This window comes from Umbelopsis ramanniana, assembly GCF_025399195.1.
Source record: "Umbelopsis ramanniana AG unplaced genomic scaffold K450scaffold_44, whole genome shotgun sequence".
NCBI classification, from domain to species: Eukaryota; Fungi; Mucoromycota; class Umbelopsidomycetes; order Umbelopsidales; family Umbelopsidaceae; genus Umbelopsis; species Umbelopsis ramanniana.
The window spans coordinates 27,321-54,911 of record NW_026252130.1 but is presented as its reverse complement, the minus strand read 5'-3'; the positions used below and the strand labels follow the sequence as shown (position 1 = coordinate 54,911).

At 43.8% G+C, this 27,591-nt stretch overlaps 12 protein-coding genes across 12 annotated transcripts; 5 read left to right on the top strand and 7 right to left on the bottom strand.

Annotated features, from left to right (window-relative positions):
• Positions 1 to 239: 239 nt before the first annotated feature.
• K450DRAFT_249672 (uncharacterized protein) lies at positions 240 to 1,037 on the bottom strand. The gene is made up of 2 exons (XM_051590440.1): positions 778 to 1,037; positions 240 to 716 (listed from the first exon to the last, which is right to left on the bottom strand). Exons 1-2 carry the CDS (start codon positions 924 to 926, stop codon positions 290 to 292), a joined length of 576 nt encoding a protein of 191 aa, XP_051442879.1. The 5' UTR covers positions 927 to 1,037; the 3' UTR covers positions 240 to 289.
• Positions 723 to 3,162, bottom strand: K450DRAFT_249671 (uncharacterized protein). Its single transcript, XM_051590439.1, has one exon. The coding sequence runs from the start codon at positions 3,143 to 3,145 to the stop codon at positions 1,076 to 1,078; it is 2,070 nt and encodes a 689-aa protein (XP_051442878.1). The 5' UTR covers positions 3,146 to 3,162; the 3' UTR covers positions 723 to 1,075.
• Positions 3,163 to 3,592: 430 nt separating this feature from the next.
• On the top strand, positions 3,593 to 4,761 carry K450DRAFT_249669 (uncharacterized protein). The gene is made up of 3 exons (XM_051590438.1): positions 3,593 to 3,717; positions 3,782 to 4,541; positions 4,619 to 4,761. The coding sequence occupies exons 1-2, from the start codon at positions 3,651 to 3,653 to the stop codon at positions 4,483 to 4,485; spliced, it is 771 nt and encodes a 256-aa protein (XP_051442877.1). The 5' UTR covers positions 3,593 to 3,650; the 3' UTR covers positions 4,486 to 4,541; positions 4,619 to 4,761.
• K450DRAFT_249667 (uncharacterized protein) lies at positions 4,762 to 6,711 on the top strand. Its single transcript, XM_051590437.1, has 6 exons — positions 4,762 to 5,171; positions 5,242 to 5,341; positions 5,405 to 5,710; positions 5,791 to 5,911; positions 5,970 to 6,400; positions 6,460 to 6,711. Exons 1-6 carry the CDS (start codon positions 4,961 to 4,963, stop codon positions 6,623 to 6,625), a joined length of 1,335 nt encoding a protein of 444 aa, XP_051442876.1. The 5' UTR covers positions 4,762 to 4,960; the 3' UTR covers positions 6,626 to 6,711.
• On the bottom strand, positions 6,712 to 8,388 carry K450DRAFT_93484 (uncharacterized protein). Its single transcript, XM_051593841.1, has 3 exons — positions 7,468 to 8,388; positions 7,127 to 7,402; positions 6,712 to 7,028 (listed from the first exon to the last, which is right to left on the bottom strand). The coding sequence occupies exons 1-3, from the start codon at positions 8,005 to 8,007 to the stop codon at positions 6,798 to 6,800; spliced, it is 1,047 nt and encodes a 348-aa protein (XP_051442875.1). The 5' UTR covers positions 8,008 to 8,388; the 3' UTR covers positions 6,712 to 6,797.
• On the bottom strand, positions 8,145 to 9,318 carry K450DRAFT_249661 (uncharacterized protein). The gene is made up of 3 exons (XM_051590436.1): positions 9,103 to 9,318; positions 8,429 to 9,017; positions 8,145 to 8,347 (listed from the first exon to the last, which is right to left on the bottom strand). The coding sequence occupies exons 1-3, from the start codon at positions 9,277 to 9,279 to the stop codon at positions 8,283 to 8,285; spliced, it is 831 nt and encodes a 276-aa protein (XP_051442874.1). The 5' UTR covers positions 9,280 to 9,318; the 3' UTR covers positions 8,145 to 8,282.
• A 17-nt stretch (positions 9,319 to 9,335) lies between these two features.
• Positions 9,336 to 15,396, bottom strand: K450DRAFT_249653 (uncharacterized protein). The gene is made up of 20 exons (XM_051590435.1): positions 15,299 to 15,396; positions 15,103 to 15,234; positions 14,872 to 15,022; positions 14,697 to 14,802; positions 13,182 to 14,629; positions 12,991 to 13,108; positions 12,844 to 12,922; positions 12,693 to 12,778; positions 12,511 to 12,625; positions 11,958 to 12,429; positions 11,784 to 11,877; positions 11,627 to 11,725; positions 11,301 to 11,562; positions 11,124 to 11,237; positions 10,990 to 11,060; positions 10,850 to 10,918; positions 10,706 to 10,776; positions 10,504 to 10,638; positions 10,288 to 10,437; positions 9,336 to 10,228 (listed from the first exon to the last, which is right to left on the bottom strand). Exons 1-20 carry the CDS (start codon positions 15,390 to 15,392, stop codon positions 9,460 to 9,462), a joined length of 4,635 nt encoding a protein of 1,544 aa, XP_051442873.1. The 5' UTR covers positions 15,393 to 15,396; the 3' UTR covers positions 9,336 to 9,459.
• A 498-nt stretch (positions 15,397 to 15,894) lies between these two features.
• On the top strand, positions 15,895 to 18,685 carry K450DRAFT_249637 (uncharacterized protein). The gene is made up of 2 exons (XM_051590434.1): positions 15,895 to 18,086; positions 18,178 to 18,685. Exons 1-2 carry the CDS (start codon positions 15,956 to 15,958, stop codon positions 18,549 to 18,551), a joined length of 2,505 nt encoding a protein of 834 aa, XP_051442872.1. The 5' UTR covers positions 15,895 to 15,955; the 3' UTR covers positions 18,552 to 18,685.
• Positions 18,538 to 19,826, bottom strand: K450DRAFT_289692 (uncharacterized protein; the record flags this gene model as incomplete). Its single annotated transcript, XM_051593558.1, has 1 exon — positions 18,538 to 19,826. One exon carries the CDS (start codon positions 19,824 to 19,826, stop codon positions 18,819 to 18,821), a length of 1,008 nt encoding a protein of 335 aa, XP_051442871.1. The 3' UTR covers positions 18,538 to 18,818.
• Positions 19,827 to 21,335: 1,509 nt separating this feature from the next.
• K450DRAFT_249635 (uncharacterized protein) lies at positions 21,336 to 23,254 on the bottom strand. The gene is made up of 7 exons (XM_051590433.1): positions 23,037 to 23,254; positions 22,900 to 22,953; positions 22,756 to 22,828; positions 22,586 to 22,679; positions 22,232 to 22,520; positions 22,047 to 22,167; positions 21,336 to 21,970 (listed from the first exon to the last, which is right to left on the bottom strand). The coding sequence occupies exons 1-7, from the start codon at positions 23,184 to 23,186 to the stop codon at positions 21,663 to 21,665; spliced, it is 1,089 nt and encodes a 362-aa protein (XP_051442870.1). The 5' UTR covers positions 23,187 to 23,254; the 3' UTR covers positions 21,336 to 21,662.
• A 94-nt stretch (positions 23,255 to 23,348) lies between these two features.
• K450DRAFT_249633 (uncharacterized protein) lies at positions 23,349 to 24,133 on the top strand. Its single transcript, XM_051590432.1, has 2 exons — positions 23,349 to 23,606; positions 23,678 to 24,133. Exons 1-2 carry the CDS (start codon positions 23,368 to 23,370, stop codon positions 24,033 to 24,035), a joined length of 597 nt encoding a protein of 198 aa, XP_051442869.1. The 5' UTR covers positions 23,349 to 23,367; the 3' UTR covers positions 24,036 to 24,133.
• Positions 24,134 to 25,947: 1,814 nt separating this feature from the next.
• Positions 25,948 to 27,389, top strand: K450DRAFT_295144 (uncharacterized protein). The gene is made up of 3 exons (XM_051593610.1): positions 25,948 to 26,028; positions 26,113 to 26,220; positions 26,291 to 27,389. Exons 1-3 carry the CDS (start codon positions 25,968 to 25,970, stop codon positions 27,184 to 27,186), a joined length of 1,065 nt encoding a protein of 354 aa, XP_051442868.1. The 5' UTR covers positions 25,948 to 25,967; the 3' UTR covers positions 27,187 to 27,389.
• Positions 27,390 to 27,591: the final 202 nt, after the last annotated feature.

Here is a 27,591-nt window from a genome sequence, read left to right as displayed (position 1 = left end):
CGATTCAAAAGGGAAGAAGTTTTTTATGGAAAAAAAAATATGTGCTTTACAAATTTTCTACGGTGGTCGCAGTTGACTCGGTGGTATTATGATTAGGCTCAGCAAGAAGCCTAGTGCGCTCATCTGCCTCAATAATCTCCTCTACACTAAATAGCTTGTTCTTTACAATGGTATCTATCACCCAAATCTGAAAGGCGTTCATACAAAGGGGGAATCTAGAGAAAAGAGGCCATTATTTAGCTCAATGGCTGGTATGAGGGAATTAAAAAAACGCTGTCACAAAGGGCACTCACATTAACATGACAAAAACGACTTGAGTTCTATAGTTGTCACGAGTCCAGCTCAGGACCCATTTTCCAAAGTCGAATAGCCAAGGGCAAAGACGAAACAGGCCGTAAACACAGCTCTTCATGCCGACCAGTGAGCATATGAAAATAATCGTCTGTTTGATCCAATTGAGAATGGACGGAGGGGTGCCATAGTCACCTGTGCGAATGCCTGTGACTCCCACTCGCATAAGTGACCACTGCAGCGATCGCAATATGACCCAAAGAATCCACACTCCCACGGTGGTATCGACACCAACGTTTAAGAAATACCAAACGCAGAGGTTGGAGGGTCCGCCATGATGCGGTCGGCCGCGGGAATATGATACAAGCAGGTTGAGACCATGGATGACAATGGCACCCGAAAATTGCTTTCCAACATCCAAAAGCCTATCAAACCACATTAGTTTTCAGGTTAACAGCGCAAGCCAAGAGTTGAAAATAACCATACCATATATTAACTGGCCGCTGCGGTCTTTCCCTGGCCCTTTTGACGACTAGTGTTGCGAGGGCACTTGAAGCAAGTAGTATTTGTATGATGATAGCGAACCCATCCAGCAGTTTACAGCCAGCGTCAGGGTCATTTGGAGGTTCGACCATGGAATTGCAATCTCAAAAAAAAAGTCAACGTCAAAAAATGAGCCAAGGCCGAAAACGTCTTATATGGCAATGACCAAAAATAGGATCACGTGGTAAGTTTTTATTTTTGTGAGTGGGAAATGTAAAAAGTGGGAAATAAATGCTGTGGATTAAATATCGGCAAACCAATCATCCGAATTACATAGCGCATTCATTAACAGTTGGTTTTCAACCGCTACAACGTCGCTAGGAACATGGTTGGACGGGCAATCAAGCGACACCTGTTTGTCTTGCCAGTTGCGAGACTCTCCCAAAGCATACACATCCCACACTTTGGCTCCCACATGTTCCACCAGCATATCTCTCGCATAGCGATCATATGCTTCCATTCTTTGCGTGCTGAGTCTACGTTGCCATTCGGACGTATCGACCCGGCAACAGTAATATTGAGGGGCTCTATAAACAACGGCGGTCTTGTAGGGAATATAGCGCTGCTTGATGTAGTTGATTAATCTCTGCACGGCGACTTCGAATTCTGCGTAGGGCATCCATGAAGTGTCCCAATTTCCCAAACTAATGATGATGAGTTTAGGAGGGGCGAGTGTCAGGTACCACCGCTTGTCCAGATGATAAGATCGCTTTTCTTCCTTTTTAGGCTGAGGCCGGATATCAGCTCCTGGAAGATTCAAGGGTTCACCAAATCGACTGGCCCATTCTTGGTTGACAGCCAGTCCAGTAACATATGGCAACAACTCCGAGGGGTCAGGGTACTCCTTGAACGATTCCTCCCACCCAGGATCATTCAGGTTGGTAAGACCGTCCATCTTGTAGAACCAAAGTTCCGACTTGTCTTCGTCTCTGTCAATGGTGCCCCATTCAGAGGAGACATGCTCAGCAGGTATCCTTGTTACCTGAGCGGCTCGAGACCATGGATCGAACAACGTACGGTTCCATGATAAGTCTCCGTAATCCTCGCAGTGACAGCTTCGTTGAATGGTAGCATTACTCTGGATGAGGGATGCGTCGCTACACCATTCTCCGTCCGTCACCATTTTCTTAATAGCTCTACGAGAATTGGAATCGCCAAACCAATGAATGAGAGGGAATTTCTTTGCTAAACAGGTTGTAAAGTCTTGGTATGTAATGGGTCGGTATCGACAGGTGTAGGGAGCCCAAAAATTTCCGTTGAAGTCTACGGCGCTGGGTTGAATTTGCTTTTGTCGCTCTGGCGCGTAATCGTTGATATTAAGCCAACGTCCAGGATGATCAGGTCGAGTACACAAGGGTAAATCAAAATGATCCTTCTCACGTCCAAGGATCTTTACTTCCCATCCTGTTGGTGGGTTGACCATCTCTGGTTGGTAGGAGATGATGGTTTCTCGTTCAAAGTTCCAAAGACCCTGAGTGTATTCCAGTCGAGTTTCCAGGGTATAAATGCCCTCGTCCATGAGGGCTATTTCCGCTTCATAGATGTGAATTCCACTACGACTCATCCATTCATGAGGTGGTCTATCCTGAGCCTGACGACCAGCGTTTAGCTCATCGGCATCATACAATGTCGCATGGCCACCCCATACATTCATGCGCACCGGAATAGTGGTGTTGGATGGGGAGTTTCGAACCATCGTCATCATAATGCTGTCCCAAGGAGATCCATCAATAGGCATATATCCTTCAGTATTGCTGGGCGTCACCAGTTGGCGTGGAACAACCAATCGAACACAATACTTTTGGCCGGGTTTCAATGTGACTGGTTGACTAGGGTCAAAAGCTGGTGTGATTAAATATGGCGTACGAACATGGGTGAATGAAGGGTTGGGATTAGCGGGCCCAAGTTCATCATCGATAATCTGTTTTAAAGTAGCATAAGATAGTTGATGGTATTCGCAACCGTACTGATCACGGCGTTCGAATCGAAGAGTAATAGCTTCATGCAAATTAGTACTATCTTTCGATATGTCTTTCCAAATGGGTTGAAGTTCCGGAAAACGAGATAATAGCCAACTGTCTCTTGCTCTATGCACGCTTGTCATGCGTATGTATTGTACGAAATAAGACAGGAAGCATGCTGCGATGATAATTATGGAGATTAGGTACACTATAGATCTTCGCCTCCACGTCAGTCTAGGTTGTAGTTTTTCGTGCAGTCGCTGGTATGTCAGCGTACGACCCCATCGTTCCCATGAAATAGATGCAGCTGTAGGCAGCAATGGAGATGCCTTTGGAGCTCGCATGGGCATGGGTATAAGGAAGGGCTGAAGTTAAAAAAAAATAGAAAATTAAAAAATAGATTTTTTAGATTTCGGGGGTTCAGCCAGTCCCTTCTTCGCCGTTCCATAGCCGCATTCAGCTTCACAAGCGTTGGAGCCTTGAAGAATTTTACATGAGCCAATGCAACACGGTCTCAAAATATAAATTAATTAAAATGAAATGACTCTGATGTATCCTTCGGCTTCTAGTGCTAGGGGAAAAGACCTGTAGAATCACATGGACTGAAGGTAATATTGGTAACACTTGATCCCACTCTTTCACTGGCTCTTAAAAGTCGGTAACTGATCTCTGATTGGGTGCCGAGAACCCAGGATGAAACTCGGATTGGTCCAGAAAAAGTCCCAAGCGCACACGTGACCTCTCGGATCGCTTTTTTTTTTTTTGCGGTCAATTTGACGTTGCATTCAACTGGCATCCCTGTCTCTTACACAAGGTTTTTCCAACAAAAACATCACTAGTGTTGGACATGTCACGATGGAGACTACGTTGGTTCCTCACTGGTTTTATGCTGCTGATATAAGTAACATTATCCATATGCTCGGTAAGTGTCAATGTTTTGCATGGGCATGTGTCCACGTCTTCAACTAAAAATCCCGTACCTCTAGCCGACATGCTCGGACGATTGATATCACATAACGATTTAATACCACTGACACCCTCCACACTCACCCACTTTCACTCGCGGGCACCACCCAATATCACCCTCCCGGACTATTTAAGGCGAATAGTCAAATATACCTCTGTTGAGAAAGCCTGCTTGTTGACGCTTCTCATCTATATTGATCGTGTTTGCGAGCGACAACCTCATTTCACCATTTCGTCGTTGACCGTACATCGATTTTTGATTACAGCCATCACCGTATCTGCCAAAGCCCTGTGCGACTCATATTGTACCAATTCTCACTATGCAAAGGTCGGAGGCATCTCGTTACGAGAACTCAATTCGCTTGAATTGGAATTTTTACGACTAATTGACTGGCGTCTAGCAGCGACAGGGCCAGTTCTGCAACAATACTATGTGAATTTAATCAAACAGCACCCGTCCTATACAAGAATGGTGGAGACAGAAAATGAAACCAACACCATCATTGCAGACAATTCCAACGACGCGAAACCAGAATCCGTCGAGTCCAAACCAACTCTGAAACGGCGAAGGTCGTCCACATCCGGAGATGAAGCCGATAGTAATTCTAGCCAAGATGAAGAGAAAGAAGAAAATGCTGTGGAAGAAACCGACGAAGATGATTTGGCTACCGATAAACATTTTCAACAGCTATTGGAACAGGATTCCATTCCCTACATAGCGTAGCTGTTTTGTAACATTATTAAAACCCTCTTATTTCCTTCAGTTCCACCCCATTTCAGGTATGTACCCGAACTTAACATGGAATGGACGGTATATTAATGCAAACCAACTGACTAATCGTTTGATTTATATCCAGCCCATCGTAAACAAGTATCCAATCCTGTAGATATCTTTTTTTTTTAAAAAAAAAAAACTTTTCTTCCGTTAGATAAAGCGTATAGAACTTACGTTACATGATCCCGAATGTAATCAACCATCCATCCACCTTTGCATTAATAAACAGCAACAAAAAGAGAAGGTCAAGGCGAATAGGAAGCGGGTGAATTAACATTGTAGAGCCTTTCATTGTTAGTGGATGGGTTGCAAAGCACGGTCCACTTTGTCCGTAAGCGGGATCAATCAATCGTAGTCGGACCCATGGCGTTAAAGTGAAGCTTCAATTCCACGTGCCGAACTCTCGGTTTTTCTTTCCTCGATCATGCCTCACTCATCTCGAGCCAAGTTGGCAAAGAAGACATCGGGCAAACGAGCACGACCATCCTCATCGTCGCAGAAAACATATAATGTCCAAGATTTCGTGTCGATTCCTATGCGCTTGCTAATGGATCCAGCCTACTTTTGGTACATGGGCACCGCCCTTCTCGTAGGTGAATTCTTTCTTAACTTATTCATCATTCAGCGAGTTTCATGTAAGCGATATATAAAAAAAATCTCCGGTGGTGTCTACTATGAATAACTCTGTACAATCTCTATGCAAAGATACCGAGATTGATTGGGTTGCGTATATGCAAGAAGTGGGCGGTTTTCTCGCTGGAGAGCGTGATTACACGAAATTGAAAGGCGACACTGGCCCATTGGTGTAAGTACCATGATATGGAGTTAAGGAGTGGTTGCATTGTCTCATTGGCTGCATCTCGTCTAGGTACCCGGCTGGATTTGTGTGGGTATACAGTGCGCTGTATCATGTAACGGACAAAGGCACCAACATTCGACGCGCACAATACATCTTTGCCGGACTTTATCTCGCCACGCAATATGTCGTTTTCTCCATCTATCGGGCGTCCAAGCGCGTACCTCCATTTCTTATCGTGATGCTGTGTTTGTCCAAGCGTCTTCACTCTATCTATGTCTTGCGATGCTTCAATGACCCTGTGGCCATGTTCCTGCTTTACTGTGCCATTCTAGCCATGATCCACAAGCAATACCGTGTTGCCAGCATACTTTTCAGGTGAGCCGCGCGCATTTTATCACTTCCATTTTTCCAATGTCTATGTATTGACCTTTTTTTTTTTTTTGAATTGCACACAGCCTTGGCGTGTCGGTGAAAATGAATGTCCTCCTGTTCTTCCCTGCCTTTGGCCTTTTGCTTTGGAAAGCCGAAGGAGCTTGGTTGACCATTTTAAATTTGATCGTCATGGGAGGAATTCAAGTAAGTGATAACCTCAGTGCAAATCCGCATGCGTATTTTACTCACCACTTATGAGCAGAGATTGATTGCTTGGCCGTTCTTACAAGAAAATTCCGCCGCGTATATTTCCAAAGCCTTTGAATTCAGTCGTGTGTTTGATTACAAATGGACTGTAAACTGGAGAATGATTGAGGAAGAAACGTTTGCCTCCAAAGATTTTGCAAATCTTCTTCTGGCTGGACACGCTGCGGTGGTGATGGCTTTCCTGTTCAGCAAATGGTGTCGTCGATCAGAAGGTGGGGTCTTTGGCGTCTTTCAACGCGGATGGTCGGGAACCACGCCCGTCTCCGCCGACGATATCATCTATGCCATGTTCACCTGCAACCTTATTGGCATGGTCTTCTCTCGCAGCTTGCATTACCAATTCTATTCATGGTACTTCCATACCCTGCCTTACCTGGTCTGGCAGTCGAAATGGGAGGGAGCCATTGCATACACTACAGCAGCAAAGTAAGAACCAGTGAAATTCCAGCCCATAGCAAAATGCATTCTAATATATCCCCCCGCAGAGGTGTCGTTTTGGCTACCATGGAGGTGTGCTGGCTGACATACCCATCTACAACAAATAGCTCATTGGCCCTATTGGCATGCCATGTTTTACTGTTATCAGGTATATGGCGGTCAGAGCTGCCCAAGTATGAAATGCCAAACTGGTTAAAGCAGCATGCAGAGTAACTTTTTGTTTTAAAAAAAAATGGTATTCCTGTATTTACACAACGATTTTTCTACATTTGGGGAGGGGGAAGTTCTTTTTTTTTTTTGTTCTGTTTCATTGCCGTTCCTTTCTCTTCGTAGAACAAAAGAACGGCAGTGTAAAAGTACATGAGGCAGCATACAAACAAACACATTACACGGTTTGTTTTGACAAATCATGAGCTAATTTCTCATGCAGATGGCCAACTTGAGCGCTGGAAATGTCATCGAGGTACAGCGCATAGAGTTCTTGTCGCTTGCTAAACCTTTGGTATACATAGTGAAGTCGAGTGGCGACTGGGCAGTGATTAGGCACACCGAGGATATGCACACCCGTATAGCTAGAGTCTCGGTATTGAGTGGCCAGTTTGATCAAATTATGGAGCTACAAGCGTTACCAAAAAAAAAAAAAAAGCGTCAGGAACCGCCATAACATATAATCCAAACATCAACAAGGATGATTTCACAATGTCTGTTACTTACGGCAGTGTTGATGATATCGACAGACAAATCCTTCCATCGCCCTTGGCCCAATACTTCGGCTTGATACCGCAAGTCGGTGACAATAGGTCGAACCATGACTCCAGTACCATCCATATATACAAAATGTACGAGGCCAGGGTAGTTGGTAAGAACAGATAGCATGGAGAAATGCGTTTGTTCTTTGGTAAGTAAGAAGCTAGAGAAATCCGCTAGGCTGACTCTTAGCTGCGATTGCAATTTGGTAAGATGGCGAGGTCTGAGGCTAGGGTTGGATTGCTAATATATGATATTGGGTTAGAATGGTTCATTTACCAAGTCGTAAACAACACGTCTTAACGCACCTTTGGCGGATCATAAATTATAACAAGAGTGACACCGTCACTGACTTGTCCGAGGTATACACATTTCTCCTGTAATTCCTCACCTACTTTGAACCAAGCCGTTGTCACTTTACTTTCGGACGGTTCAGGAGTCACAGGCGGTAATAATTTGGTCAGGGAGTCTACAGAGCTTCGTGATCGTTGATGCTGTCTGGCCATGGCATTGACAGGTCGTCTTACTCCACCGGTTTTCTGGCTGGTAGATAGCGGGTAGGATACAGCTGATGAAGCTGGCAAGGAGCTTGACAATAGGCTAAGCGAAGACGAGAGTGGATCACTGGGGACAGGGGAGCTCCGACGGTGGTGGCCAATTGGAACACTCACGGGGCGAGGTTCGTGGTCTGCCGATAAAGTTGAGCCGAAGGAACCTGAATGGCATGACTCTGGACGAGATTGCGATCTTGAAATGGTAACAGGCTCAGAGTGTGCAATGGAATCATTATCAGAAAGTGAGACGGAGTCAGCGGTGTGTATCGATGGATTTTGATTCGAGAACAGCATTAAGGAGAGCTGAGGAGGTGTACTAAACGACACCACAGGAGTCACATTGGTGATGGATGTGATGTTGGAGGCCGAGGATTTGTTGCTAAGTGCGAAGGAAGATGGAACATAACCACCACTAGACGGTGGTGTAGCAATGGTGGATGAATTGGTGGAGTCCGGTGTCCGGGAATGATGGGTATCTAGAGAATGATTGCTGGATCTATTTCAGGGAATGATGCAGTTGGGGATGAGGGTATGAAGGCAAGCAAATACTAAGGTCGAGTTGACCTAGCCTACCTTGAATTTCGGATCATTTGCGGTTTAGTGTTTTGGTGAGCAGTTGATGCTGGTTGATCTCCTAAATTGCGTGGGTGGACAAATTAAGCTAGGATGTTCGCTTGGTCATATTACTATCTGATTTCTTTTTGTTTTGGCTTACCTGGGTATAAACTATCATTCGTTCCATGAGCTTTCAGAAAGCCTTGAACGAGTATAAGAACAGCCAACAGCTCATGGCTGTCTATATCATACGGACTGTGATCAGCTGATCCATTATTACACCGAACCAAAAGCTTATCTTGTACCCAAAGCATAGCGTGAGACCAACTTCCGTTTGGCAAGGGAGTTGGCTCCTCTCGCATGGATTGCATCGATAACGCCTGAAAAGCTGAACCAAAGCTTGATTTCCTTTTCTCAGAAGCTGCAAAGGCATGATCGCAACCTTCCCGAAGACTCGTTCTGAACCGCTTTCGGAGATCTTCGCTGACTTGAATAGGCTGTACTGCCAAGTAAGGGTTTAAGCGACACAAACTTATCATACGAGCTGCAGCCGATGACAGCTCTGAAGACGAAATCGGCGATATTGAAGCTCGATTCGGTTGAAAGGGTGAGGGTTGAGAGGTGGATAGTCGGGTAGCAAACGCCGGTCCGTACATAAACGATAAATAGCTTTGGATAATGATAAGGTGGTGTAGCAGCATGTGGTGTGAATTGGTTTTGGAAATGGCAATATAATGTAGTTCTGTATGCTGTGAATGGGTAGAGAAAAGTCTCAGCATGAGGAAGGATTGACAGTGTCAAATGGGTCGTTTGGGGGAATGCATGGTCACTTACCTCGAAGAACACCACCGTCTTCTTGTGATCTTTAATGTAACGAATTCTATCATTCAAGTTGCTCTTTATCATATCCTTTAGGACAAGGAGCGGCAGGTAGCGAATGTTATCCCTATCCCTGTTGGATACAGGATGGATCCTTGCTCCATGTCTGCCCAGAATGAGGTACAGTGTCATGCAACACGAACGTTAGGGATAACTTTTTGACGGTCTTGTGTAAAAGGGAATAAAAATTAAAAAAAATAAAAAAAGCTGCAGGAAATTTTATTTAGCATGCTCGGCTTTTCTAAACAGGTACTCATACGTTTATTACAGAGACAACAGAGAGGCACTGTTTCCCTGATAATGTGTAAACACTTATTGCAATGATGAATTGTTTGGAAGATTGCCCGAACTTGTTCCGCCTGGAAACTTGTTTCCATAATCTTTCAATTGTAGTTTAAACTTCTCTACCTGTTGTCTGAAAAGTTCAGCGGTATCTATCAGAGTGTCCTCACGATAGTACGCTGTACTATTTGGGTATGCAATGTTGTTGGGCCCTCGGAATGTATTGGGTATATTGGAAGGTAGATTGGCAGTGTGTTGCCTATTATGAGGCAAATCACTTGTGCTTTGTGAGTAATCGTGATTGCTCTCCCGATATGGCTGCTCAGTCGAGTTCATTGATCGACTAACAGTTTGTGGTCGCTTCCATTCGGTAGATGCTGTACCGCTTGGTGTCAAAATTGGTTGCTGATATTGTAAATTAGCACGGAAAAGAAGGGCCGGTGATGCAAATGCACTGCCAGAAAACTTGGTGGAAGGCTGTGGAATCGATCCCATTGCTGAAAAGGGAACGCCAGGAGTTGCGCTGGGATGATGTGAGGCACGCGGACGATAGGTAGTCGGAAGCTGGGGATGCGGTAGAAGTGGTGTTTGAGTAGCATCAGTTTCAGGGGGTGAGTCTGCTATCGTGATTATTTCCTGGGTCGCGGTCGCTACTTCCATTACTTCACCGTTGCGTATCCTATTCTCTAGAGTTAACTGTTGTTCGATTTCTTCCTTCTGCTTCTCGTTTAACTCTTCATGCGCATATTCCGTCGTATAGGATGTGTGAAGCTGTATGTCAGCCAACTTATGCTTACATCTACAAGAAGATCAGCTGGGAGCTAACAACACTAACTATATGATAATCATATCACTTACGCTTCAGCAACCACCTTTAACACTGGATCCTCAATAACGGTATAAGCAGATGCCATCAAAGGTTCGATTGGTGACGGAGCTGGTAGTTTGTAAAATGCCTTCATCACAACCAGTTTTTGGGGCTTGAGCGTCTTATCGTCTACCACTCGACTACGCAATAAAAAGGAAGATTTAGCTTAAATGCCTCTTGACAATGACTATAATAATATCACTTGCCTTGATATACCAGTTTTGTGTTCATTAATGCGGAAGATGGATTGTTCGATAGTGTCATAAGTTTGCAGTCGATATACAAACACATCTTTTTTCTGTCCGAAGCGATACGCTCTCGCAACAGCTTGTTCGTTATGACTGTTATAGTCAAAGGAGTCAGGTTAGGTGAACAGCAGAGTATAACGTGATGCTCATAATTTCATACCATGGATTCCAGTCCAGATCATATAAAATAACACGATTAGCCGATACGAGATTGATACCAATTGAAGCCGCCTGTTACCAAGAAATCGTTAAAAAAGTACTTTGCTATTGCCACTAGATTGGCATGGCATGCGCATACACCTACTTTAGATGATACCAAAATAACGTGCCATCGTTTGCCTTTGTTGAATTTGTCAATAATCTCTTGTCGTAGCTATTATGTATTGTATCTGTAATGAGCTGCATGCGGTACTTCCGATCGACCATTTTTAACAATCAACTTACAATAACTGGCGTTGAACCATCGATTCTGAGATTATCGATATTTTCTCTTTTCATAAGCCTGCTAATATAATCTAGAGGATCGTAATGTTAGTTACAAAATACCCATGTCTTCATCAGATGACTGCTATACGTACTGAGAGTCGGGATACTGTGAGAAAATATGATTAACTTGTCTTCAACCTTTATGCTCTCTTTGACAAGTTTCATCATGACAGTGCATTTGCACGAGAGTTCAATGCTCTCCAAATCTATAACAATATCAGAACCTGACCTTTGAAGACATGGCCAATGTTCCTAACAAGCAAACTTACCAGAAATATTTTGCAGGTATTCTCTTGTTGTCTGGAAAGCGCTTGCTACTTCTTTTGAAATGGTAACCTCCTCATCGTCAATCATTTTATCAAAGCCAGGTACAACGTTCATACCAGATGAGATCGGGCTAACATTTGGAGTGTCTGGAGAGGAGGGTGTAGGCGACAAAACGTTTGAAGTCTCGGCCATTGTATTAGAGTCTAATTTCTTCCTGCCTTGGCTAAAGTCATCAGAGGCTCGGCTCTGCCCATTCTGAAGTTGCTGTTTAAATGTTAACGTTAATTCCGTTCTTCAAAATCTATTGTCGTAAGCTCAATCAATTTACCTCAAGGAAAGCAGCTGGATGATTGCATATGTTACGCAATACTTGTAGCGCCTGAATTGGGGCTAAACTTCTGCCGACTCCAGCATCATCAAGGCATCGCTTCAAGAAAAAGTTAGTAATGACAATCGCTGTATATGGCCTTAAGTATGATGCTCACCTTGTAAGCATCATACTGCTCCGTTGACAGTTTACAAAAGACATCGAATTCTTTCTTTGGCTTCAATTCAGATTGCAATATAGCGGTATCTCGTCTGTATGTGAGAACAATAGCAGTGAATAACGTAATCGACAACCATCCTTCCTATTATTCAGTGTAGAAAGTGAAACAAACCGATGAATGAGATCTGCAAGAGTACGCTGTAATTTGTATAATTGGCGTCTGGATATGAATCTTTCAGCAGGCGAGATGTCTTCATAGAAGTATTCAATGGGATTCTTGTAGGCATTGCGGAATTCAGATAAGGTTCCCAGATATCCAGGATAAACGAAGTCGATCATGCAATAGTATTCCTCCAAGTTATTTTGAAGCGGATAGCCAGTCATGCAAATTCTGAATTTAGTATCGAACATCTTTACTACGCTAGACAGTTGCGACTTGTTGCTCTTGATTCTATGACCTTCGTCGATGATCACGACGGAGGGACCAGGATCTACCAGCCATTTCCGAATGGGATGGGGTGAGCTATCCATGTTTTTAACTGTTTGTCGGAACACCTCGTATCCCATCAGTAACACTCCTCCTCGTTTGAACCAAGTTCTCAAGACTGTTTCGCGAGAATATCCACCTGTAGCCTTGTACGATGCTTCATTTTAGGAAGACATTCAGGTTAATATAAACATTCACTACACCACTGACATGATACCACAAAGCCAATCTCACTCACAATAATTGATGACCTGTCGTATTAAGGATTGTTCAGACCTAGGAATCCATGTCTTGAATTCATTTTCCCAATTCTTCAAAGTGGTGACTGGTGCTAATATAAGAATACGTCCTGGCTGTTTAAAGGATGGAACGTCGTTAGTGTCATGACAGAGAAAAGACCCATGTTTCTTAAAAGCATACTTTGACTTTTTCAGGCAGATCTGGATTGCCGTTAGCAATTTCACGAAATATCGTATGCAGGTATGTGATGACCTGAAGAGTTTTTCCTTCAGTGACAAATTGTTCAGTTTGGCTAACATATGGAAATATACGGTTGAGACTGATCCTATACCTAATCCCATAGCATGCCCTAAGACACCCCCTGTTTGCAACATCATTGTTTGACGCCATAAGAAGCGGATTCCCTCTATCTAAAACCAAATCAAATTAAAATGTACGTTCCTGAAAATATCATAGCGTAACATGCGCGTAACACTACCTGATGCTTTTTCAAGTGACGTGCTAAATGTGGAGATATGGTCACTCGTTTAGCTGTTTCGACGTCGCCCACGTTCATAGTGATATCAGTGTCTGATTCTTGCTTTTTGGTCAATTCACTACGTTTCACATCATTCTCCCCTTTGTTAGTAGACAGCTCATAGCGTAACTACCATGTATTCAGTTACTTACCTCTCAGCACGTGCTTCAATCTCCTTCCACATTTGCTGATGATGCTTTCGCATACTCGAAACGGTTGTTGACTCGTCTCGGATTTTTCGAAAACCCTTTTTGCTAGCGAGTAGTGTATCAGTTGTCGATGACTTTACTTCAAGTGAAGATACTTCTCCATCACTGGTATCACTTTCGTTGTTGCTTAGCAAAATCCGTCTGTTCTTGCGCAGCCTACTTGCTCTTTTGCGTACGCGGGTTGATTTCTTTTTCTTTACTTTCTCACTTAGCATATCTCGGACCACTTGAAGGCCGTTGATAAGGCTTAATCGCTGTTCGTCATCTTTGACCATTTCAGTTAGATCTTTGTCGCCGGATAGCTGGGAAAAAATTGGCTTCAACTCTTCCAGTAGCTCTTGCTCATCGTTACTCAGATCGTCAAAGTTCGTAGCGCTGAAGCTCAGGAATAAATCGAGGATAGACGCGTTTGACATTATTGAAAAGGTATTTGTAACATGCGGAAGGTTTTGTTCTGATATATAGGTACTCAGGAGATATCTAATGGATGGATCGTCGTCGACCTCGCTGGTGTCTGAAACTGCTCTTTGTTTTTGGTGTTTTCTTAACCCATTAGAACCTGTCTTCTCGTTTTCATATACTGATATTGAGCTGTCGCTCAGCGTGCTTAATGAAGTATCTGATTCATGTTCAGTGGAAACAACTTCTTGATCCTTTCCGGAACTGCCATGATCAGATTGCTCTGCGCTTTTCAGTTGACGACGTTTTTGGGACATTGCCGCCGTATCCGTTTCAGAATCCTGCGTTGAAACAGCCGACACTTCCTCATCATGAACGCGCTTGATTTTTCTTGAACGATGACGGTTCGAACGTGCATACAAAGTGTGCTTTTCAGACACGGGAGACGGTTTGGATATACGTTTGGATATTCCCCGTTTGGTAAAGGAGTCGGATTCATCAGAATCTGAACTGTCCCTTGGTCGTTTCTGCTGCCTGACTAACGATGACGACGATTGGCTTCCGTCGCTCTCTTCCTCTGTTCCTTGAGATGATGGATAGAAATGGTTATCTTCGCCACTGTGATATTCAACGGCCACGCCTTCGTCGCTTATCGCATCATCTTCCACAATGAAGTCGTTCCAGTCACTATCGGACTGGTCCAAATACGTCTCGTCATCAGAAATCATGGAACTCCAGGTGTGATCGCTACTGAGACTCTCGTCGTCACTACTACTCTTATCAGCTTTATGGGCCAATTTTTCTTTTTTGTTTAGAGGTATTAACGATGAATCTGCTGGTGCTGGTGGTTTTGGTCCCTGTAAAACTTTGATCTGCCACATCAACTTTCGCGCGTCGCAGCATGCAACTTCCAAGCTGGCAGAGACTCGTAGTAAATCGCCAATTTGCGTAGCTCCTGATTGCGCTAACGCCTCACATATACGAGGGATTCTCTGTAATAGACATTTTGAGCAAACGTGGTACACTGCCAACGTATAGGCGGTTACAAAAAGTACATACATGGTTGAGTATATGGTCTAGAGCAAATTCGCAATCCTGAATAAATCCATGGCAACTCCTTCGTTTGAACCAGAATGCGTATGCTGACCGTTCAAGTAATGGCTTCCTAAGTTTATATGTTAAACCGTTACTAAAAAACCCAAAGGGATGTTTCAAAAAGCGCGGCGATCGTTACTTCTCATTTTCCCATTTTGGGATCACGACGTTGTTAATATGTTGATCAAGGGTTCTCCATATTTCATCGATGGTTAATGGTTTGTTTCGAGCAATGGCTACACTTGATCTTGGAAGAGGCTTGGGTGGTGATATTGAAGTATTATCTGCTGCTATTGAAATCATGTAAAAGTTTAAATGGATGTCATGAAAAGGTGCATGCTTGTGAAACGCTCAATGGAAGGTACAATACGGTATCTCTGTAGAAGGTCATTGATAGCGTTTAAAATGCGTTTTCTTAAACCCCACGATTCTACTATAATGTTTTCTCGAAGGACTTCTTCATTAACTTCTGTAAGGAGCAAATGACCTGTGACATCGTTGTCTGCAAAAGCAGATTCAGTTTTTCCACTCATTTTATCCAACAATTCGTCAGCAAGTAAACGGACCTTCGAAAGCAATTGCTAGTTGTTCGCCAAATAGACGGTCGACCCATTCCTTAACGTCTTGCTTCTCCCATTTCCAAGGACTTGACGTTGCCATCAAGGGAAAAAAGCGAAGGGAGATCTTTTGACACTGTGTGTTTTTGAGAGAAGTCACATATCAACTCGGAAAGCTTATCCGACCGCCTGAACAGGCTGATTCCAGCCGACAATCCGGCTTGTTTGGCAAAAACTGATGAGTTTTTTAATCCTAGCACAAGCAATGACATTTTATTCAATTGATGCTGATTTCTACAAAAAAAAGCGTACTGCATGAGATTTGAAGCGCTACCATGACCATGGTGGATGAGACATCCTTTCATCCGCTCGATACTGGATTTTGCCTGCAGCACCTTGCAAGGACGTTATGTCGACTGTATCAAACAGTGCAAAGGTGGACGTTACAATTGAATACCGTTCTCTTTTTTATTTGACAGCTTTGCTAAAGCAAGGTTAAACAGCCATGTCTGAATTTCATTAACTCAATTGCCGCTCAAAGGAAAGCGCTGGGGTTAGGGGAGTTCAGGATAGGTACCTTAGTTGGGCCGACTGTCAAACGAAAAAGTTTCAAGCAGACACTTGCCCCTTTGCTGCAGACAAGAAGGTGAAAGACTTGCATTGCCAATGTTCTTTGGACGTGGCAAAAAGAAACGCCATGCAGAATCTTCAAATACGGCGTCTCCACCATCGAGGAAGCCAATCCTGCAGTTGGCTGACATGTTAAAACGATTTGGATCACCTGATGTTTTCGACTCGAGCAGCCACAGATCAGCCAAGCATTTGGCCGAAAACCGATCGACTGCTGGGAACAAGTCTTCATCATTTCTAAATCTGTTAGCACTTAAACCTCGTCCATCGTTATCGACGCCAGATTTGACTTTGAAAGCTCGAGAATCCATCCACCCACCCCATCTCCAGGAAGACGACCCGCTGCCTATGCCACGGGTATCTACCTCTACACCTGCGAGCCCAAGCTTCAACCCACAAGAAAAGTTGAGTTTGAAGCCTTTGAAAAGTCCAGCTAGGCCAGTCAGTTTGGACACCAAGGCTGCTAACCGGTCCATCCCATCGACCCCTCGTGACCCATTTTCATCGCCCAAGCTACCAGGATCCCCACGTATCCCGCGTACACCGACCCGTCGCATTTCATATCAAAACGACTCCTCTTATTTGCATAAACGTTCAAAGAGCAGCTCCAGCATCACCCTTCCACTTGCTTATTCGAAACGTTCGTCTGGCGGCATCAACTTGCCTGTGATCGTGACGGCAGCCACAGAGCAAAAGCAAACTCGTCAGAATAGTTACCCCCATATCATACCACCAAGACACCCATATCCAAACCATTCCAATTCAAGCACGCCCGCATTGCCTACTTCCGTTCCAGAACCGATTTCTTCACGACCTGCCTCTATGAATGCTATGCCTGACGACCCCATTCCATCGTACACTGACATTTCCTCACCACGACGCGCATCCTTGTTTCCACCGTCAGCAAATGTCTCGACAGGAAAAGTATCCAAGCGCCCAGTTCTGAAGCTCACTACCGTCAACACCAACCCACACTCTTCAAGTGGCTTTGTTTCCTTGGCCATCAAACGATCGCTTGCCATTCAACCCGAGCTTCTAGCCAAGAAGCTTTCTCAGGGCCAGAAACCATTATTGATTGATGTTCGAACCCTCCCAGATTATCAAAAATTACGTATACGTGGTTCCTTGAATGTGAATTTACCTACTTTGTTGATCAAACGTTATAGAAGAGGAACCATATCCAATTTTAACCTCGAAAGTTTCATTACCACTCCCAACGGACGACAACGCTACCTAAAGCGACTTGCTGCATTTAGCAAGGACCTGGAGTCCATACGGGAGGAAGATGACTACATTGTCGTTTACGATGACTGCATGGATGAAGAAGACAAGACCTCGCATGCGTGGACTCTTGTTGGTGTCTTGGAGAAAGCCATTTTAGAGAACAGTGTCAGCGGTTCTGGTGAACGTGCACGCGTCCTGTGGCTCAAAGGAGGTTATGAAGCGTTTGAAAAGCACGATCAATCCAAGCAGCATCTTGTTAGCGGTCAACAGGAGGATGAAGAGTTTGAAAAGGCTGGCTTCGGAGCAGATGGTAATGATGGATCAACTGACATCGATATGTCCAGACTCTCTTTGACCCCCAATGGGCCCATGCCCAGACGATCGGTCAGTAGCACTCTTGGAGCCATCAGCAGCATCAACACGAGTGGGTTCAATCAGAGGAGGATGAGCTTATTTACCTTGGATACCCAAGCAACTCGTTCTAGACGTGATTTTACCCTCAACCTTAATCGTCCTCCTGTTCAAGAAGAAACTGCTACACGACGACCCGATGGCGATCAATCACATATGTCTGACCCACCAACAGCCATGCCAACCGAACTCCATCGACAACAACGCCTACTACATCTCTTATACGATGAAGACGATAGCCCAAGGCGAGGCACGGCCGCTGGATCCCCGCCAGCCACCGATGGCGAGTTTTCATTCATCATCTCCGAAATCATCGCTGGCTTTCTCTTTGTGGGGCCAGAAATCGCTACCTTGGAGCAAATGCAGCAACTACGAGATCGCAAAATAAGACGAATACTGAATATGGCAGAAGAATGCGACGATGATGTTCCTGGTCTGAAAGAAGAATTCTTGTACAGAAAAATTGCCGCTAGGGATACGGTGGAAATGCGAAATGTGGAACGTTGTTTGAGAGAAGCAGTTGAGTGTATAGGTAAACTTTCACCGTTTTTGATTCTTACCATTGACTTGTTCAAATGATCTCAACGCATACATTCAACGTCACTCTATTGGCGGTATTACAGAAAATGCAAAGCATCACCACCAGCCTATCTACGTTCACTGTAAAGCTGGCAAGTCTCGATCTGTCACAGCTGTCTTAGCCTATCTTATTCAATCGGAACGCTGGACCCTTCGTCGTGCCTACAGGCATGTTATCAAAGCCAGACCCAACATGTCGCCCAACATTGGTTTTGTGGCAGAATTGATGAAAATTGAAGGAGGCGTTCATGGCCAAGTGAGCAATTTTGCTGGTTCTGATTGGCATGCTAACTCCATGCCAAGTCCTGAGCTCACTCGCGAACTAAGACGCCTCGAACGTGAATGGGAACGCGATGACGATGATAACGACTCAAATGATATCATACAACAGGAGCCAAGTTCAGCGACTATCTCATGAAAGCCACTTTTGACTCCTGCCTTGTTCGCCGGAACCTCCTCAACATGATACCCCAGTCTTTTCCGTTTCCATTTCTGTTCTGTTACATCTTTTTTTTTATAAAAAGAAAAGAAAAAAAAATTGTAATGATGTGATGTAGTTTGAAGTTGTGCATGTGAAAAGAAAAAGAAATGCAGTTGGACGAAATAAAAATGATCTTGCAACAATGAATATGTACAAAGCAATGGAACGTGTAATAATACAGGAAATGGGCTCCCAGCGACAAAGCTACCATCTCCACCAACTCTTTCGCTTGATGTGTTGATAAAATTGATCTACAACAGGTTGTAGTTGACTGTTACCGCAAACGATTTCATCGTCGATAACAACTACAATACGGTTCAGATCTTCCTGCTGTTGGTCGTAAACTCTAGCCATGGTTTCAATGATTTCTTCAAGGCATTCTGCCGTGATAGCGATCACTAGCTTTCGAACAAGCTGTCGTACAGCAATGCGTAGCGAAACACTAGTAAAATGTTTCTTCTCCATTTCCAAACCGTACCGTATGAATCGAACCATGAAAAGTGAAATATCCAAAGGACTAGACACGCTGAAACCGTTGCGTGCTAGGACAGCTAGTGCGCGAGGGCAGTAAATGACCAAGCGGAAAATAGACTTTTCCATATCTGCATTTCCAGAATGCGAGAAAAGAAATTGAATGCGATCGTGTACACGCTCATCGCCATAATATTCAGGTCCAGGGAGAGGATAGTAGCCTGGAAGTTGACGTAATAAAGCTTGCTGCATACCGATAAACCCAGGATGGCTATCACCAAACTCTTGTTCCGTTACAGACAAATGGGTGAGCATACCGTCCAGCAGTAACTGATCGTCATCATTGGTATGAATGATATCTTGACATTGCTCGGCATTCTGGAGTAAAAGTGTGATGGTGGCTTTCGGCAGCCCCTTATGTCCACCATAACCTTGAAAAATCCGTTGCGCCAAGATTCGCGGATACCTTGCTCCGAGCTCTAACAGTCTGGCTGGAATTTTGGGAAACCGCTGAAGCAATGGTGTATGGACGGTTATCAATGCATGCAATGCAAACAATGGGCCATATCGTTGTATCAAATGTGCCGCAATACAACTTGGACTTTGTGATACGACGAACAAACTCTTGTTGACTATGCGGAAGGCATTGACCGATTGCGAATCAGGAAGGTGGGTGAAGATATTGGCATAGACATTGAAATCGAGTGCAGAATGGTGATTGGAAAGTGTGGCAACAGGCATGGCTTTTTTATTCTCTTTTGCTTTGTCTGGATCATGCTTATATATTTTCGCCTAAGGTCAGAAAGACCCCAGCTGGATTCGGTCTTGTAAGGAGACCAAAATGTTACAATATTAGCCAAGGGGTAAAAGAAAATAGAAAAGTACACGGCGTGGCTAGAAGCACTTGGCGTCACGTTCAGGAACCCGCTTTATTTCCGGATACTCATTGGCAACCACCCACCGAGTAAAATCACACGAACCAACAATGTAAATCCATTGCTCTTGTTAGCGCTCATTGATGCTCACTCTCTCAGGTGCGATCGGGCTCAACGTGGCTACGATGTGTAGAATATTTACTCAGTATGTCTATGGTGCTAAACCTAGCTCTCTAGCTTGATAAATGGAATATCCCCTAGTGAGTAATGGGATGAATAAATTTATCCAGAGATACTCCTCTAAACAAACATCCCTGAGTTTCACCAGTGTCCATTGGCGTGGTCCATCATAAAGCTGACAAGGACCGGCTGGCATCTTCCTGCAAGGGTTGGTTATTGAGATTGACAATCCACATTGCTTCATCCTGCAAACCCCTTTTATTCAGTCCAGGTAGTCAGCAAACAAAGACTACGGAACAACTGCCTATTGGTTTTTTAGTTGCTGTTTCATACAGGGTATATCAGGAAAGAGAGGAAGGACATTAACCATATTGAGGAATATTCCCTGTCCATCCGCTGTGAGCGATCAATAAGGCTATCATAGTAGGAATTGAACGTTAGTAACAACAGTAAATATTGCATGAAACGACTCTTTTAGATATAGTTGTTAATATATGCGGAAGTTCATGAAGTACCTTTTCCCTAATATAATATATGTGAGAAAGCTCTACTGAATACACAATAGCAGAAAAGTAATGCTAAGGGATTAGTTGCTCAATGTGAGTGCTAGCTGGCAAGACGCACCCTTGGCCATACGTCACATTATGTACAAGGTATGAAAAGACAACAGTCTAAATACAATGAGGGGCTTTATGCCATTGTCCACAAAGATTTCAGATAGAAAAGAAGCAAATTTATCGGAAAGCCGTGAGTGCATCGACAGAAAGTTTATTGACAGCAGGACATAACTAAGCTTTCCATTATGATAACCTAACAAATAGTGAGTAGAGCTCATAGTAAAGCTTTCGGTTAGGCTCACTTTGATCATCCCGCAGTGGCATGGCGTTGCTGTTAGCACCTATATTCTCTATAGAGCGTGTTAAGCACCTAAGCATACTTTCAATGCATGCACAGCAACTATCATTATATGGAACCCCAGATCATAGAGCGATTCTTACTGAGCGCCTCACTATAAAATAATTCTGGAGGTCCACTGTGCAAAAACAGGAGTCAAAGTCACCCGGGTCTCGATTCAGCTCATTTAGGAGCATTGGCTTAGAAGGCTTATCGTCCAGGAGGCAAGCAGTACACGTTCATTACAATCCACTTTTGGTCAGGGTTGAGCATGATGCAAACCACAGTCTCTGGCACCATTATGCATTCCGAGCCCTACATATTGATCCGCCATGTACCTTTGATCCATAATCCACAGCACTAGCCAATGCATGCATAAAAGTACAGACCCGGGGAAGCGCAATGCCATCCGTATCTGGCATATTTCAATCCTTTCTTTCAGTATTGAAGTGAATTGAAGCGGATCACGCTATTTTGATTTATTGTACATAGGTTGACAAATAGTGGCCTTCATCAAGTGAACCTCTCCGAAATAACAATGAAATTTTTTAAACAAGGATGGATTCTCATTTGCCATGCAATGACACAGTGCCTTAGAGTGTCTACCACACAAGGATCCATTGATGAACTATTGGGTTGGCTTCACTTCTCCAAGATATAGAGATCTATCGGTACTAGCGCTGACGAGGATGGGTTCCTTGGGGTGCCAGTCTACGTCATTAACACATCCCTTGTGGCCAGGTAATTTGTAAAGAATCTTCCGTGATGACACTTCCCAAATGACGACGGAGCGATCACTGGAGCCACTGGCAATCTGGTTGCCGTCTGGCGACCAACAAGGTCTTATGAGATTCTTTTCGTATCCATGGGGTGCTCCTTCAAAAACCTTTACGCATCGATCAGCAGGAGCGAATGGTTTGACATCCCACATTCGAGCTGCAACAATTACTATGATTAGTACCCCAGCGCTACATATACTAAGTTTGAATCAAGAAAGAGTCGAAGGACTTACTGGTGTTGTCCATAGAATTTGACAATAAATATGATCCATCGGGGCTCAGTTTTATACCAGTAATGGTGTCAGCATGTCCAGTAAGTGAATATGCAACAGCTTTCTTGCGAAGATCCCAAGCCTGTTAGAAGTCAAAGGTTAGAATGGTGTCGAGACATAGCGAGTGATGGTTGCCATAGGCTCACCTTGATTTCATTATCAATACCACCGGTAAACACCATGTCGCCTGAATCGCTAAAGCATGCAGATGTAACTTGGAAGTCGTCTTGAAAGGTTTCGACAGCATTTTTTTCTCGAGCATCCCAAATCTTCACACAACCATCATCAGAACCGGATACGACTAGTTCTGGAGTATTCCTAGAAACACTGCAGGAGTTGACGACGAGACTATGGCCCTTCCACTTTCGTACACGCTCGCCAGATTCTACATCCCATATTCCTAACGTCTGATCAGCAGAACATGAATATATTTGTCTATTACGAAAGTTAGAAAAATATCGAGCACAACACGCCGTGGTAAACATGATTTGTACACATACCTGCCATCTTTTGCCCAATGTAACTCTAGAATGGCGTTTGTATGACCCTTCATCATTCCGTAATTTACACAATCTCCATATGTGTTCCAAAGTACTGTGGGTTGCGATGTCAGTTAGATAAATGTGATTTACATCACGCTTTGCCGTAATTACTCTGAATATCGACTTACATATTTGTCTATCATGAGATCCAGATGCAATATGCTGTCCTGAGGGATCAAACTCGCACGTGAATACTTCTCCCTACGGTTCGAAAAAGCTGTTTAGTGGGTTGTGTCATTTTGAAGGCAATGTTTTGATCTACGAATTCTAACCTGGTGTCCACTAAGTAGCATAACAGGTGCTTGCAGTCCGGATGTTCTTTTTATCTGTAGATTGAAAGGGATGCGTCGATCAGATACCGTAAGGAGTATTCGACTATTTGCGCGAGTTATGATTGATTGGTATTTACCGTTCCAACAATGACATTTTTGCCAGTAGCGGAAGAGCTTGAAAGTGTCAATGCACTCGATGGCTCTTCGTTAGTTTCCTGCTTTTGACGCTTGATCAGAACACCATTGGCAGGAGGGCTTGGTGCCTCCTTACGCTTGTCAGAGGACATTTGATTAGAGGTACAATGCAAGCGGGGTACACTGGCTAGAATCGACAAACCAGCCAGTAGTTTTCGTGACGGCACCCAATGAAAAACCCTCAAAGCAAAACAGGTCGTGACTGCAATTTTGAGGGCCAAACACAGCGACCTCAATTTTTTGTTACCCATTCAGCCCCCAACATTCTTTGACATGATTCGCTCATCAGTACCATTTGTCAGGGCATACCCTCTCCTACGAACCAGATACACAGCAGCACTTCACACCTCAGCCGTTTGGCGAATGGAGAAGTCTGCGGTAGTGAGCAACTGGAATCCCTTTGCAAAGAAACAACAGGAGGAACAGAAGCCAGACCAACAATTGCAAAACGCAGTTGACAAAGTCGATTTGAACTTCAATGTGGAGTATCAAGACAAGGAGGATATCCCCTCGTAAGTAAATGTTTGAAATATCATTTGACCCGTGCTCGGCGTAAATGCTAACTTCTTCGTGTTGGTATTAGCTGGAAGAGCAAGGTTTTGATGAACGATGCTGAAGAAGTCGAAAAGACATTGAAGGAGATTGTCCAAAAGCATGTTAAGGATATCAATGAATCTAGCTGGAGCGAGATAAGCTTGGCAGATACCACTCTCAAGTTCAACATTATCAAAGACGCCATCGTAGAGACTGGAAAGGATGTTCCTAGCGCTGAGCTCAACAACATCACGACTGTCTTGGACGCATTAGCATTCTTTTCTCGCAAAGCAGTTTCAGTGGACGACAAGCGAGGTGCCGTTCAGCGGTTCTTTGAAGAAGACATTGAAGAAGTACCAAGCAATCTTGCTTTCAAAAAGCTTGAGAAGCATGCCGCTCAAGCATAACTAAGCTAATTAGCTGTAATATAATAGACCAGGGATAAACCGTATTGTACAATTCTGCCCAAAAATAAAAAAGAAATGATTTTATAAGCCCAAATAGAGTGGATTTACTATGGCTTTCTATGTTTAAGTGGATCCATCCATAGAGCCGTGTTGTGTGGAGTTGACTTTTGTTTAAAAATGAGGCAACAAAAAAAAAAAAAAAGTCAGTGGAGAGGCCGAATCTTTAACCACGTGACCACCGAAGCGGCGAACCCCTCAGTACATCAGTAGAGTATTGCTAGCCATCCAGTGTTCCCCCTTTTTCTTTGTCGAGAACAGAGGTACGCAAAGTCATCCATCCATCATCCATCGTGGATATCATACATACATCAGCGTACTAAAAGTTTACTACGGTTTTTTGCATTCTCATCTTGGTTCGACATTTCCAGCGCAATGCAGATTTTCGTAAAGACTCTTACCGGCAAGACCATCACCCTTGAGGTTGAGTCTTCCGACACCATTGACAATGTCAAGCAGAAGATTCAGGATAAGGAGGGTTAGTTTCGCAATAGTTTTTGTGCTCAACGATGTCTTTCACTCGACCATGGTGGCAACAACTCGAAAAAAAAAGTGGAACCCAATGCGCACAATGTTGAATTTTGGCTCTGACACTGAATTGTCTCTTTTTCTCTATCGCATTAGGAATTCCTCCGGACCAGCAACGTCTTATCTTTGCTGGTAAGCAGCTCGAGGATGGCCGCACTTTGTCCGACTACAACATCCAAAAGGAGTCCACCCTTCACTTGGTCCTCCGTCTTCGTGGTGGTATCATCGAACCTTCCTTGAAGGCTCTTGCTTCCAAGTACAACTGCGAAAAGATGATCTGCCGCAAGTGCTATGCTCGTCTTCCTCCTCGTGCTACTAACTGCCGCAAGAAGAAGTGCGGTCACACCAACCAGCTCCGTATCAAGAAGAAGGTAAGTCAAACATTGGATATAATGGGAGATGCATGGATGGCCCCAGTACTAATGTCCGTATTTTTTTATAGCTCAAATAAACGCACTCTGTCATGCTTTGTACCGCGCTTTCTTGGGTTGTTCGTTATCTTTTGGTAATAAAAAATATCATTTGAAAGTGTGATATCACCTGAAAATCAAACAGGATGACTTCGAGGTGTTAGGTGGATAATGGACGCGCAACCATACGATTACCAATTGAAAAGTAATGTATGGCCACTAGAGAGGGGCAGTTTCATAACATGTTTAGAAAGGTATTCGTCAAAAGAGCTTGCGTGTACCAACATGACAAATATGAAGAAGGCAGTTTAGGGATACGCCCTTGCATATTGGAAACTGGCTTTTCGGATAAACCTTTCAGTTGACAAGCGCGATTAAAAAAAAAAAAAAAAAACAATCGATTTGCAGCTAAACGTCACAGCGGAAACAATGATTTTTTTTCCATTTTGGTAACCTGATAAGTAAGTGCTTCGATCCTGTAAATCTGGTCAGCCGTGACGGATCGGCGACGTAATTGTCTTCCAAATCACAGTAATTTGAAGACGCTTTGAGTGCAGCGTTTAGCATTGTGTTCGTTAGATTTTTGTCTGCAATGTGTTTCTTAGCGATATAAAATAGCAATTTCATAGTTGATATTGATGTTTTTTTTTTATATAATTATAGCTTTAAAGACTGATGATACTGACGTGAATCGGGGTACTGTTCCAGAAGAGTAAACGAAATTGTTCAAAAGTAGCCATATCGCTGACAAATTCTAAGGCCACGCAAGCCTTGTCGCCGTGAACGGAACTTCATTCATTTATCATTAGTCGGTTTTATTTTTTTTTCAAGTCCAGCAAAATGAAACACCGTTCTGGAAACTTTTAAGCGGATATAAAAGAGTCGATTTGGTTTTTAAAGACATCACATCAGAATACTTTCTTTTTCGTAGTATAGCATGCCATCTTCAAGCGAAAACATCCCAAAGAGCCTCAACGGATGGGCTTCCACCGGAAAGGGTAAGATTTAATGTCTATTATATGTAGTAACCATATACGAAAACAATGAAAGATCAAAAGTGCTAAGCCTCGCCCTATTCCTAGGTAAACAATTAGAAAACTTGGAGCTTCCTCTTAAGACTTTCCAAGACGACGATGTTGATATGAGAATCACTCACTGTGGTATTTGTGGTAGTGATATCCATACTATCGGTAAGTAGATGTCATGGTCAGGTCATATCGATTCTTAAGCATTACATACTTACCTTATCATTTCATGTAGACTCTGGCTGGGGTCCAACCAACTATCCTTGTGTTGTCGGACACGAGATCACTGGTGTTTGCACAGCTGTTGGAAAGAACGTTACTCACATCAAGGTTGGTGATCGTATTGGTGTTGGTGCTCAATCAGGTTCTTGCGGAGAGTGTGATGACTGCAAGAGCGGTCACGAAAACACTTGCTCTTCCGGCAAAGCTACCTTCACCTACAACTCCAAGTGGCCCACTGGTGAAGAAGCGTATGGTGGTTATGCAGACAAGTGGAGAGGTCATAGCCGCTTCGTTTTCAAGATCCCCGAAAACATGTCTAATGAAATCGCTGCCACTTTCTTCTGCGCTGGTGTCACTACTTATGCCCCTCTCAAGCGCTATGGTGTTACCAAGGGTTCCAAGGTTGGCGTCATTGGTATTGGTGGTTTGGGACATTTCGCCGTCCAATGGGCCAAGGCTATGGGCGCTGAAGTCGTTGCTCTCTCTCACTCAGACAAGAAGCGCGAAGATGCTGCTAAGCTTGGTTGCTCCGATTATGTCGTTACTTCCAACAAAGATGAAATGAAGCAACACAACTCCACCTTGACCCATATCATCTGCACTGCATACAGCAGTCACTTCGACTGGCCTGCCAACTTGAATCTTCTCAAGACCAACGGAACTTTCATTTTGGTTGGTTTGCCTGAAGCTCCTCTTGCCGGTATCCCTGCCGGTCTCTTGGCTGTTAGACAAATCACCTTGTGCGGCTCCATCATTGGCTCTCCTTCCGATATTCAGGAGATGCTTGAGTTTGCCGATAAGACCGGCGTCAAGCCCTGGATTCAAAAGTATCCCATGAGCGAGGTCAACAAGGCCATTGAAGATTTCCGTGAAGGCAAACCTCGCTACAGATTTGTTCTCGAGAACTAAATATCCATTTCGTCTCATTCATACAAGACATTGCTCTTATTGTAGTAAATCCAACAACACTTTAAGATTGTATAAAAAATCCCTCGCACTAGGCATTTCTCTAGCTCTAGGCTAAGACACATAGAATAAACACATTTGCGCACTGAGATTATTTCTCCTAAACCATCTTGTTTGATGAAGAAGTGCATTCAATCCTATAAAAAAAGTGAGCAAGTTCCGCTGTTCATACTCTGGTAAGCGTAATCAAACAATAGTTTCAGCCGTTGCGGTAATGAAATGCATTTTCTGATATATGCCGCAAACAGGAACGAAAAAAAAAAATGAGATGCTTATGCCTCCAGAGTGTAAAATATGTTTTCTCTTCAGGCATATAGCAACAAGTACATTTGACCGCATAAGAATTGT

Bases quoted from the DNA above. Each gene is read 5' to 3' on its own strand.
- K450DRAFT_249672 (XM_051590440.1), bottom strand. From the start codon at position 926: ATGGTCGAACCTCCAAATGACCCTGACGCTGGCTGTAAACTGCTGGAT. The intron at 717-777 runs GTATGGTTATTT...GTGGTTTGATAG, and splicing joins CAGCGGCCAGTTAATATATG to GCTTTTGGATGTTGGAAAGC.
- K450DRAFT_249671 (XM_051590439.1), bottom strand. From the start codon at position 3,145: ATGCCCATGCGAGCTCCAAAGGCATCTCCATTGCTGCCTACAGCTGCA.
- K450DRAFT_249669 (XM_051590438.1), top strand. From the start codon at position 3,651: ATGGAGACTACGTTGGTTCCTCACTGGTTTTATGCTGCTGATATAAGT. The intron at 3,718-3,781 runs GTAAGTGTCAAT...CCGTACCTCTAG, and splicing joins TAACATTATCCATATGCTCG to CCGACATGCTCGGACGATTG.
- K450DRAFT_249667 (XM_051590437.1), top strand. From the start codon at position 4,961: ATGCCTCACTCATCTCGAGCCAAGTTGGCAAAGAAGACATCGGGCAAA. The intron at 5,711-5,790 runs GTGAGCCGCGCG...AATTGCACACAG, and splicing joins GTTGCCAGCATACTTTTCAG to CCTTGGCGTGTCGGTGAAAA. The intron at 6,401-6,459 runs GTAAGAACCAGT...ATCCCCCCGCAG, and splicing joins GCATACACTACAGCAGCAAA to AGGTGTCGTTTTGGCTACCA.
- K450DRAFT_93484 (XM_051593841.1), bottom strand. From the start codon at position 8,007: ATGCTGTTCTCGAATCAAAATCCATCGATACACACCGCTGACTCCGTC. The intron at 7,403-7,467 runs GTGCGTTAAGAC...ATCATATATTAG, and splicing joins TAATTTATGATCCGCCAAAG to CAATCCAACCCTAGCCTCAG. The intron at 7,029-7,126 runs GTAAGTAACAGA...TAACGCTTGTAG, and splicing joins TCGATATCATCAACACTGCC to CTCCATAATTTGATCAAACT.
- K450DRAFT_249661 (XM_051590436.1), bottom strand. From the start codon at position 9,279: ATGACACTGTACCTCATTCTGGGCAGACATGGAGCAAGGATCCATCCT. The intron at 9,018-9,102 runs GTAAGTGACCAT...ACCCATTCACAG, and splicing joins AGACGGTGGTGTTCTTCGAG to CATACAGAACTACATTATAT. The intron at 8,348-8,428 runs GTAAGCCAAAAC...CACGCAATTTAG, and splicing joins GAATGATAGTTTATACCCAG to GAGATCAACCAGCATCAACT.
- K450DRAFT_249653 (XM_051590435.1), bottom strand. From the start codon at position 15,392: ATGGCAACGTCAAGTCCTTGGAAATGGGAGAAGCAAGACGTTAAGGAA. The intron at 13,109-13,181 runs GTAAGTAACTGA...TGTGAAACGTAG, and splicing joins ATTGAAGCACGTGCTGAGAG to TGAATTGACCAAAAAGCAAG. The intron at 10,777-10,849 runs GTAGGTGTATGC...TCTTGGTAACAG, and splicing joins TTATTTTGGTATCATCTAAA to GCGGCTTCAATTGGTATCAA.
- K450DRAFT_249637 (XM_051590434.1), top strand. From the start codon at position 15,956: ATGTTCTTTGGACGTGGCAAAAAGAAACGCCATGCAGAATCTTCAAAT. The intron at 18,087-18,177 runs GTAAACTTTCAC...GCGGTATTACAG, and splicing joins AGAAGCAGTTGAGTGTATAG to AAAATGCAAAGCATCACCAC.
- K450DRAFT_249635 (XM_051590433.1), bottom strand. From the start codon at position 23,186: ATGTCCTCTGACAAGCGTAAGGAGGCACCAAGCCCTCCTGCCAATGGT. The intron at 22,829-22,899 runs GTTAGAATTCGT...TTCGAACCGTAG, and splicing joins TGCTACTTAGTGGACACCAG to GGAGAAGTATTCACGTGCGA. The intron at 22,521-22,585 runs GTATGTGTACAA...CTTTCGTAATAG, and splicing joins CATTGGGCAAAAGATGGCAG to ACAAATATATTCATGTTCTG.
- K450DRAFT_249633 (XM_051590432.1), top strand. From the start codon at position 23,368: ATGATTCGCTCATCAGTACCATTTGTCAGGGCATACCCTCTCCTACGA. The intron at 23,607-23,677 runs GTAAGTAAATGT...TGTTGGTATTAG, and splicing joins GACAAGGAGGATATCCCCTC to CTGGAAGAGCAAGGTTTTGA.
- K450DRAFT_295144 (XM_051593610.1), top strand. From the start codon at position 25,968: ATGCCATCTTCAAGCGAAAACATCCCAAAGAGCCTCAACGGATGGGCT. The intron at 26,029-26,112 runs GTAAGATTTAAT...CCCTATTCCTAG, and splicing joins ATGGGCTTCCACCGGAAAGG to GTAAACAATTAGAAAACTTG. The intron at 26,221-26,290 runs GTAAGTAGATGT...CATTTCATGTAG, and splicing joins TAGTGATATCCATACTATCG to ACTCTGGCTGGGGTCCAACC.